The sequence below is a fragment of the Stigmatopora argus genome, chromosome 11 (genome assembly GCF_051989625.1).
Source record: "Stigmatopora argus isolate UIUO_Sarg chromosome 11, RoL_Sarg_1.0, whole genome shotgun sequence".
Classification (NCBI taxonomy): Eukaryota; Metazoa; Chordata; class Actinopteri; order Syngnathiformes; family Syngnathidae; genus Stigmatopora; species Stigmatopora argus.
This window is the reverse complement of record NC_135397.1, coordinates 7,277,548-7,288,760: the sequence shown is the minus strand read 5'-3', so window position 1 is coordinate 7,288,760 and position 11,213 is coordinate 7,277,548. Positions and strand designations below refer to the sequence as shown.

The 11,213-nt window shown below is 39.7% G+C and overlaps 1 protein-coding gene across 1 annotated transcript; it reads right to left on the bottom strand.

Annotated features, from left to right (window-relative positions):
- Window positions 1–408: 408 nt before the first annotated feature.
- On the bottom strand, window positions 409–8,735 carry fam83ha (family with sequence similarity 83 member Ha). The gene is made up of 6 exons (XM_077613509.1): window positions 8,446–8,735; window positions 7,036–7,481; window positions 6,783–6,947; window positions 5,623–5,747; window positions 1,859–5,465; window positions 409–1,796 (listed from the first exon to the last, which is right to left on the bottom strand). Exons 2-6 carry the CDS (start codon window positions 7,477–7,479, stop codon window positions 1,785–1,787), a joined length of 4,353 nt encoding a protein of 1,450 aa, XP_077469635.1. The 5' UTR covers window positions 7,480–7,481; window positions 8,446–8,735; the 3' UTR covers window positions 409–1,784.
- Between the last annotated feature and the right edge of the window lie 2,478 nt (window positions 8,736–11,213).

The following is an 11,213-nucleotide window of genomic DNA, read 5'->3' as shown; positions in this document are numbered from 1 at the left end:
TTGCAATTTTTTTTTAAATCCATTTTTTCTGTTTTTAGTTCAAAAAGCATTTTGTAAAATCTAAAAATATATAAAAATATTTAGTTTTCTAGTTAAATATTGACCATAATAAAACGTTTCTTTTTTAAATTGAAAAAAGGATTAAAAGATGTTTTCCCTTATCAAGAAAAAAAGCTAAAAAAAAACATTGTTTCAGATCTATAAAAAACTGAATATTTAAGGTAATTAAAAAAAATCTATTAGTATAAATCTAAAATGGTCCGGCCCACAAGGAATCGAGTTGACGTTAATGCGGCCCGCCAACCCAAGTTTGACACCCATGCTTTTGTCCTTAATGCCTTATTGTGGAATTTTAAAACACGACTAAAGATGTTTCACCTAAAATAAAATGGAGGGCAGGAATCCAAACATTTTGAAGGCATTTTATTTGCATTAATTGGTCTGGAAGACCAGCCATTCACTAACGTATTTGGAAAAATAACTACATTGTTTTGTCAATGTATAGCTTTTGTAGGTAAAGGCACAATTGCAGAAGAATACAGAGGAGTAAAAGATCTGTTCCTCCAGATTACAAATAACATTTAGTTATTTTACCCCTACATGAACATAATTGTACACGATCAGGCTTTGAGGTCCTTCAAGAAAAAAATATTTTTACTGTTTACGGTAGAAATCTGTACAAATACACCCACAATGTGACAAAGCTGTCAGGCAAAGTTTGGCATAAAACAATATAATGGAGTCCTCTTTTTTTTTTCAAATGTAACTTTTCGTTTGTATTGGTTTCTTGAAAAGTGGAGGTTATCTACTAATGAATACCTTCATTATTATATCAAAGTAAGCTTATAAACAACAATAAGAGAACATTTCAATCTCTTTTTTTCCACGATACATTGGGTTGGAAATGCAACAGTCCTCATGTTTCCATCTCGGATTCATTATATTGGATGAAATACTTATTCTAATATTTCTATGTGAAAACAAACACTCAGGAGTGGTACTACGATTTAAATTTCTAAATTAAAAATCGCTCCCTATAATTTCTTGCAAGATTTTCATTTTGAGAATTTTATTTTACGTTTCATAACCCCTTTGCACGTGGCCGGGGAAACAAGGCACGGACATGAATTGTCTTGTTCAACAGTAAATGCATTTATATAACAGCATGGATGCGTCTAAAATATGCGAGTGAGACATTTACGTGCAATTCTACCGCACTTCCGAGGGACCACCAATGTGTCAGCATCTTGGATGACTCAAAAGTTATGAAAAGAATGCAGACTGGGGCCGTGGTTGCAATAAAAAACACTAGATGGCAGAAAAAAACTTTACAACAAGTTTTCTTTCTGCACCGAGGATAACCACTCAATAAAAATGGTCACTTTGGGAACGCTGAAGTTAAAACCACTGTTTAGTAAGAAACGTTACGGTCTATTTTTAGCCCTATGTTCATGTGATCACTATTAAAAAAAAAAGCCAAAGCTGTAGCATTTCTTTTTCAGATCCATCAGCAACCGTATATTGCATGTATATTGTGGATGCCACTGTAGTCAAGGCACGTCAAATAATCAATGGTAACAAATTGCACTTTACCCTTCGGTGTCATGAAAACATTTTATCACATACAAGTGCACACTCAGTTACCCATAAACGCACTCTTGTTTGACAAATACAAGTCCTACCCTATTGGTCCTTACTGATCATGTAAATGTCTTAGTCAGCATGTTGAGTCTCTGCAGTACTTCAGTCTCCAATCTTTTCTCTCAGCTTTCTCTCGCTCCCAGTTAAGGAGTCATCTGCAAGAAAGCAAAAAGGTGTCATGACAGCAGGGACCAACAATGTGCGAGAATAAACTTACATCAAAGCGACTGTAAACTTTTCTGTCCTTCCTCATGCTTTGGAGTTTCTCTAGGAGCTTGTCACGGTCCTGAGACGGCTTTGGCAGCCTGCCGCTTAGTGACTCAATCTCTCGTTCCTTCTCCCTGTTGGCCTTCTTATCGGCTTCGTCTTCCTTCTCATCGTCCGTGACGGGCGACTGCTGCTTTGCGGCCTCGTTCCTGCTTTGGCTTTTTGCGGAAATCTTTCCCAGCATCAGTTTTGTATCATCTCGGAGATTGCTGCTCGAGAGCACACCCGCGGTGGACGAATGGTAAGCAGACTGACTTGACTTTGGCTGCTTGGGTTGCTGCGATTCCTCGGCCGAAAGCCCTGAACGTGTATTTTGCCCCACTGGTTCGTTTATTCCTTCGCTGCAGACAGACTGTGGTGTTGCAGTCTTATAAACTGTACTTGTAGTTTCACTGCCCTCAGTTTTATTGTCACAAGGTATAGGCAATTTAGAATCAACATTTTCAAGGTCTAAACTTTTGCTAGCAAGTGGTACAGCTAACGAAGGGCAGGGTTCAGAATGGTTAGAGTTGAGCTTTCTGTTGCTCAGAACAAGCTCCTCTGCAACAGATGTCAAAATTGAGGTAGATTGGATTGAGATTTGGTCTACATGACTTGGACTCTCATTGGTTAAAGAGTCTGCATTGGGGGGCCCATTCGATGGAGTTGGTATAGCTTCTGTTTCGTCGGTTTGGGAAGGCAAAACAGAGGGAGCTAAATCTGTAAGAGCAGGAGTGGAAGATCCTGCCGAGTTAGATTCAGAGGGGAAATGTACTTCTCTTAGTGGGGAGTCTCCGAGAGTTGGTGTAGCAAGGTCTTTTTGGTTTGACTCAGAATGACTTTGCAATGAAAATCTATTGGATTCAGCTGACGAAGAGCCAAGGCTCTGAGTTTGGAAGTCACCTTTGTCATGTCTGAGGGTTGAAGGAACGACAGGTGACCCACTGGACTCATCTAGAACTGGAGAATTTCCCGAGGTGTTTACTAGTGCCGGGAGGTTTTTTGAATAACTGTTTTTCATAAAAGTAGGTGGTAAAGTGGATGGCTCCGAACCAGGTGTACTACTTTCATGGAAAACGGCAGAATTGTGATTAGCAGAGTTGCAGGTAGGACTAATATCAGTCACTGTTGAACCTGAAACAGAAGCTCTTTGCTCTATGCTAGGTGATTTTATGTTAGAGTCCTGAGGACTGGATGTAGTTTGTGGACTAGAAATGGATAGCGGGGGTTCAGAGTTAGAGTTCTTTGCATCAGGTTGTAACGCGATGGTCTTGAACTGTGATGAGTCTGGAGTTTGGATGTTAGGAGTGACAATGTTAGATGCAGAGGATGAGGCTGAAACTCCCGTACTAAGAGTACCTAAAGTAGTTTCATTAGAGGTAGACCTAAGAACTGGTGAGACATTTACTTCAACACAATGTTCAAGCAATGGAAGATTAACATGTGTTGTTTTTGTTACAGTGGGTTCTTGACCAGAGCTACACTCACTCAGGGCAGGTTTGTGAAGCTCTGGGTCTTCTGAATCACACAGAAGTGATTCTGTTTCTGCAGAAACAGATACAGATGCTGCGGTTTGCCTCTTCCCCGATTCCACTCTATCTAAATCAGTTGAGACTTTAGGTTGTTCAGTTTTTGATCTCTGGGAGAAAACTGTTAGATTACTGACCTGGACCTCTTGATTGTTTGCCTCATCACTGACATCAACATGTGTTTCGGAGGATTTTGTTTGACTTGAATCCTTAGTAGTAACACTTGATGATAATGAGATTAACATTGGGGACGATGTATCACCTTTCCTTCCATCATTGGGCGCAGTGCCCTCAGTTCTAGGATCAGTTCGTGTTTTCATCGGAGCTTCTTCTTTCGTCTTTTCAGCCTCTGCAGCCTTTGCAGCTTTGCGTTTTGCTGCCAGCTCTTTGAAAAACATCAATCTCTTATCAGGATCATTCATGTCTACAGCCAATGGATTGTTAACCAAAGACTTGGGGAGTAGATCGGTTTTGGTCAGATCAGATTCCGACCGCTTCAATCTAGATGGCAATGGAGATTTTTTCCCCTGTTCAATATCTGGCACTTTTAACGGTTCTTGGATCTGGAGATTTTCTGAGGAACTCTTTGAGTCTTCCTTTGATGGATCTTTATCCTCTGGTTTGTTGGTACCTTCCTGTGCAGAGTTATCAAATGTAGATGACTTTAAGTAACGACTCCAGGCGAAAGAGTCTCTAGCACCGGATCTTCTTTGTCCAAGCTGGGAAGCAAAAGGGCGTTTTGTCTGCTCACTCTCATTTTTGTCACTTTCTTCATCCTGTTGTTGACCTGTAAGTTGGTCTAAAGAGTTAAATATCAGCGATGATCTTAACCTTGAACTTCTAGGCATCGCTGCATTGTATTTTCTCCTAAATGACTCGTCCTTTCGAACAGCAGTATTAGATTCCTTCTGTTCTGACTCTTCGGATTTCTCCCCTTCTGTTGTCGATGATGATTCAGAGGGTGTTGGTGTCGTTTTGGTGTCGGCTGGCACAGGTGTATTTTCTTCTGCCAATTTATTTGACTGTTCTGTTTCCAGCACAAATGCTTTGGCATAACTCGGCAACTGACTTACTCTAGGAACGGCGGGAATCTTAAACTCTCGGACATTTGGAATTTTTGGAATGGACGTATCTACGATCGCTACTGTTGGTATAGGGTTGGAGGGATCCTCAAACGGATCTGACGTCTGAGGTGCCATTAATGGCAGGCCTTCATCTCCTGGATTATCGTATGCACTGAGGTAAGAGTTGATTCTCCAATTCCTTAAACCCCGCTTTACCAAGGGGTCTCTACGATCAGTGTTGGGCTCCTGGAGTAACTGCTTGTCATCCATTGTAGGCTGAGATAAACCTAAAGGTAAATCTCCCGGGGGTTGTAATTTTTCTGAGACCTGCTCATACTCCACGTTCCTAGTGGATGATAAATAATTATGCACGAGGTCAAAGTTATCAAATGGCTCCATTTCTTGTGGTAAGCCTGCTTCAGAATACTGATCCGTTGATGGATAGTTTTGACACCAGAGTTTCTCAGGACCCCTATAATCATTAGTGGGACCTGGCCCCACATTTTGCTGCTGTCCCTTTTGAAAAGGTCTTCCCCGGGCCTCAAAGTCTGCTGCGGGTTGAGTCGGGAAAGGGTAACTGTACCTGCTAGGAATACCTTCTGTATACATGTGTCGTTTAAAAGGAGGGTTTTCCATCATGGGGTACCTGGAGTGACCTAGCTGTTCCAGTCCTGACTGCTGTGATGGAAACCGACTGTGCAAATCAGGAGGACCGTGCAAAGGTTCATTTCTCTTTTGGTGCATCATTCTCCAGTCTGTTTCTTGGTACTCATCAAATGATGGTTTAGCCCCAAGGGAAGTTTTTTTACTTGGGTATTGCCACTTGTGTAAAGGACCGATGTCTTCCATCGGAACAGGCTCATCTATTATTATTGGCTGAGACTGAGCATACAGGATTCGAAACTCTTCATCGAAAGTCGATACAAGCTGTCCCAGGAAAAGATGTGCCATACAACGATGTAGTTTCTCAAAAGACCACATGAAGCTATAAAAAAAGAAAATACCAAGATGATAATGAATGTTCTTCCCTTTCATGTTGAATTGCAAAAGCATTTGCTAATTGATGTGTCAACATTTCTTATCATAATATAAACACCTCTTTTCTTTTATCGTAACGGTCTGTAGCAGTTTAGGAACATCACCTGTAGTTTCCACTCAGTACAGCCCTGCAGTCTGTCAACAAGAAGCGATCCATCATCTGACCTTTGAAGGATTTCCCTGAGCGACAGTGATAAGTCATGCCGGACACAGTTCTAACACGGAGAAACTGCAAAAGAAATATTCCAGTTTTATGTTGGAGTGAAATTAAAGTGACGGTATTGCATTTTTTCCCTCTTTCTGCACAGTAGTACAACAACAAAATTGATACTTTTCCAAAATATTAAAGAAGCAGAACATTACAAAGTAGCCAATATGAAGATTTTGTGCTAACTCTCCCTGAATTCCAACAAGACAAAGTCCCCATTTATAGAACTTTCTTCAAGAACAACCCAGAAGCTTGATATTACCAATACTATGTTTTACCAAAAAACATACTTTGACTAGCTCTGGCATTTACAATGTATTTTTGGTTTATTGGTTCATTACACCTTCAAGGAATATTTTATCCTCATCTTATCCTTTATAATTGAATAAAGGAAGATCATTTATGAATAGGTGTCAGCCTCACATTGGGACACCTGGGTTCAAATCCAGGTCTATCCACCTGTGTGGAGTTTGCATGTTCTCCCCAGGCCTGCATGGGTTTTCTCCGGGTACTCTGGTTTACTCCCCCATTCCAAAGACTTGCATGGTAGGCTGATTGGACACTCTAAATTGCCCCTAGGTATGAGTGTGAGTGTGACTCGTTGTTTGTCTCCTTGTGTGGGATAGGCTCCAGCACCACCCGCAACCTTGGTGAAGATATATAGCAGTTCAAAAAATGATGAGCATACACTAGCTTACTCACAACACATGACTATGACTAATGCTACAGCTAATTTGTTCCTGTTTTGCTATTGTTAGAGGAATTTTACAATCCTAATTATGCCCCTTGCTGTCTCTACAGTAGACTACTACATTATTGAAGAAGTTTTATTCTACTACTACTAGACTAACACCAAGGACAAAAAAAAAAGATTTTTAACTCGCTATTGACGACGATAGATGTCCAATCATGTGGCTCTTTTGGTCTTCTTTCCTGCCTCTCAGTTCACATTAATTAGACTCTCTCACTGTCAATGGCATCCAATGAGTTAACTACAATGTATGCATGAGAATATTTCAATGTAGGTAATAATGTGAATATTTCTAAAGGACTTACTTGCATACTCTGAAGATTTACTCTGCAGTTGGACACCATGTTCATAAAATGATGTGCATTCTGCTCGTCTAAAATAATATAGACGGCGATCTTCCTCATGGCGGCATTTAAAATATCGGCAAAGATGTCTACATCAGTAAACATGTCCATTACTATGGCAATCACCTGTGAAGACAAAAAAATACAAAAGGGAGGTCTTGAAACACTGTGAGGTTCAATGTAGTCTGCTGTCAGCAAAAGAATAAAGACCAACCTGCTGAGCATTCTTGATGAGTCGACGGGCCTGCTCCTTGATGCTCGGCATTTCAGGATCAGGAGGATTAACTAGGGTAGTGACCTCCGTCGGACCACCAAACATATGCACCTGTGGCCAGCCAAGATCCAGGTCGGGAGCATCCAGGTCTGAGTGCACAGGCCAGTAGGTATCCGAGGAGCTGTCTCCAACATTCTCGAGAAACGTTTGCTCTTGATAGGTGCTCTGATGAGGATCTTGGACTGAGCTCTGAATAAACTGAATTTCTTGCGTGGAGAGGAAGTCCACCACATCTGCTTGTTGAAGAAAGTCATAATATCCTTCCAGCTCTTCCTCAATCAGCGCATCAATTGCCAGACGGTATTCTTCCCGATAATGAGGAGGAAGGTGGTTGGGGTGCATGGGGTTATCCCCCGCAGAGGAACATTGAGAGCGACGTGCCATTACTGCCGGGTGAGGAAATGGTGAGGGCAAAAAAAGCACAATCCGTTAGATGCCTCATCATATATGCAACAAGACCACTCATCTCCCTTTATAAAGGCACTCATTGAACGAATTCGAAATATTATTAGGGTTGTCCCAATCATATATTTTTGCACACCCGTATTTGAGTCTATGCCAATGTTCAGTAAAGGAATACCTCGGAAAATCTTGAGATACAATAACCGTTAAAACATTTTAAAAACCTGATCTTTTTACACCCGAGTCTGAAAATGACCTGTTTGGCCCCAATTACTAATCACGTAATTGGATTTGTTATCAATGCTATTTTATTATATAGTATTAACTTTAGAGTATTCCTGAGGGCCACAACCAGATTGTATTTTTATTTTTCATTCATTTTAAATTTGGTTTGCATGACTGCAACTTGACGTCCACCCACATATGTGGACCTCCCATTTTGTGGCCACTCATCCTCTACTAAATGTTAATAATAGTTGACTGATAATATGATTTCCACGCATTACATGAGATTAGGTTTATTTAAAATGAGCAAAAATATGGCCACTTGCCATTTAAAGAGTTAAAAATCCAATGAATGAAAGGGGGAGATGAAATTCCAGTACAGGACAAGAGTTATGGGTGCGGCTTCTCACTTTGGCCCAAAACCAAAAAAAGTCTCCATTTGTCGAACTCAAGAAAACCCGCAAAAAAAGAGCAAATTTCCCATCGAAAGATTAGTTAAAATGTCAAAATCCCCCATTCCAAAAGAGAATACAAAGCAACAAACAATATTATGGCGCTCGCGAGGCTCCGTGCGCAGAACTTGAGTTACTGTCATCCATGTGTTATGACAGAAATAACAGGTAAAAAGCTAACACATCTGTTTCACATTACAACATACGAGATAATAACACACGCATAAACTTAAAGAAAAAACGTACATTTGGCGACATGCGCGGAACTTACCGATCCAACGTCAAGTCATCGTCACGATTGCCGTCGTTTTAACTCGCAACGGGCCATTTTTGCCGCCGTGTTTCCGGTCGCCTTGACTCCAGTCGTGCCTCTAATACAAGTGGGACCTGTTGAGAGTGTTCTGACACATTGTTGCTTTATTTTTTTTCCCACAGCTACCTAGCTAAACCAGTTTGCTGTCACGCTCCAGGCATGTTTTCGACAATGTTGAAAGCTAACATGGAGAAGAAGTGAATTCAAACGAGTACCGCCCTCTTCTCTCCCCTCTCTCTCTCTCTCTTTCTCCCCCTCCCTCGCCTCGTGAACTCTGCTCTTGGTTTTGATCAACCGGCTGATAATGATAAGATGCCTTCACAAACATATGGAAAAATCGGACGAATGAGTTAAAGCACGTTGACAATTGACATGCTAGTTTAGAAACAACTAGAAAACGGGAATAATTAAATCTTAAAACTATGTGAAGGTGAACATGTAACATATTAATGTAAGCATTAATAATAAACTATCCTCTAAAATTTGTTGAGTGTTAACCATGGACAGAGAGCCGTTTCAATGTTTTTGTAATGTTTGGAGCTATTTAAAATGTATTACTATAATAAAATGGAATTAAATGAAACAATATTTGTGGGCACTCTTTTCAAGAGAATAAACTGGAAAAAGTAGTAAATTGTTATTTGTGCTGAATGGGGTCCAAAACAAAGTTGTTGGAAGATTTCAGTCCAGCTGGATTTGTAAATTTATTTATTCCCTAGTGAATAATAAACATTTTCTTATTGCTGCTACACACTTGTGCCTTGCTTTTTAATATTTATTCACTGACTCCTCAGGACCAAAGCATTTGGGGTTTCATGTTCCCACACGTTTTACTTAATGTTTCCTTTTTCTTATGTAGAGTATGTACAGCAGTTTCAAAAACGTTACCGACTGTACATTGACAGTAGTACGCTAGTTCCACAGCAAAATCCAAACAATGTGCTTTTTCTACCCCATAAAGTGAATTGAGAAGAGAGGCCGTTTCCATGGGATGCTTTAGCAGACACTAATGAATGCCTTTGTATAAAGCAATTCCTTAACAAGACAGGAAGATCAAACCACCAAAGTGGGCAGCATTGAAGCACTTTTAAAACTGTACAATTCCCGTAAACCCACTAGTTCACAGCATTATACGTACAAAATGAAACATAAGACACTAGCATGGACACCCTTACTTGTCCTAAAAACCTTCACAACAACGGCCATTGCCAGACTATCATATAAACCAACGACAATGCATCATCTTATCTTAAACATCTTGAAAGTTGGAATCCAAAGAAAGAACTTGACTGTGTGTTTTGTTTAAACCGTAGAAGGAGAATTGTTTTGATATTGTCTGTGAGGTTTGCTCCAAAGTCCAATCCTAAAATAGCAATGCCTTGTGATGGACGATGATGTAACTAAGTCAAGGAAGTGATGCAAGTTATCAGCTGAAGTGGGGATTTGAAGACAATCCCCCATTGTTTCTTTAGAAGCACCACCCAAACCACACAGAGGAGCTATGCATAGGGGCAGACGGACTAAAATTAATGTTCAAACCACTCATTGATTGTTGTTACATTAGACTATGACCATTCAAGGATTATATATATTTTTTTGATGGCATGATGGTTTGTTTGGCATGTAGAGTATGCAACCATTGCATACAAATGGATTAAGGGTCATTTAAAATTATTGTTTTTTTTAAATTGTTTAATAGCATTAAGCAGAGTTTATGTATAAACTCAAAAGCTTAAATTCATTTGAACTTTCAAAAGCATTTGAAGAAGAGAAAACATCTACTGAACATGTGTCATTTGGAGTGACCATAACAAATTCCACACGTGGTTGCATTTCCACAAAACAGTATTTGGGATTTCAAAGAAATAAACCAGCTTAGTGTCAGTGTGTGTGATATGATTGACCCGATAAAATCTCCTCACCCACTGGAAGTTATACCAAAAAAAAAAAAAAAAAAAAATCAATATCTAAAACCAGATCACCCATTGTGGGCTGTGGTTAGTACACAATGCACGTTAACCTTGTACCAATCATTGTATTGTTAGATACCAGGTTGTCTTTATGCCCCAGGTTACCCATCTCTTGGAGCTAAATTTAATTCTAAATAATTAAAGTTTGACAATGCAATAATATTTATTTACGTGCATACTTTTAAGTACTTGTCATCACACGTGGCGCCAAAGGTGTGGCTTTTGTACTGCTATAGTACTATAAGCTCAAGTACACACGGTGTAAAAAAAATAAAAAAATAAAACATAAAATAAAATAAAAATTAAAAAGGGGCAACCTAGTTTAAACAATGTTTACAAAAATACAAGCTTCACCTGAGCCCTTGTGCCTTTCTTAGACTACTACCATTCATCCAAATATAAATGAACACTACCTTAATGGAGAAAGACTGACTGATTCACCTTTACATCGTGGCTATGCGATACCATAAACAGCCCATAAATGATCAGGAATAGCTATTATGTCTTCTTGCATTTTCCTTAATATTATTCTATTGTACTGTTTTCCTGTTTTCTGGAATGTTCCTTCCTGCACTACGTCAAACACAGGTTTAGGATGCACATCATTTCCTTCCATTACACATTCGATTGCTAAATCTCCTGCCATACATTTTGACTGCAACTAGTTGTTATAGAATTCCAAGCTGAACAATGTAGGCCAATCATGCCAATGGAAATGAATTCAATCTGTTACAGTTGAAAACGGTTCCTTTCATA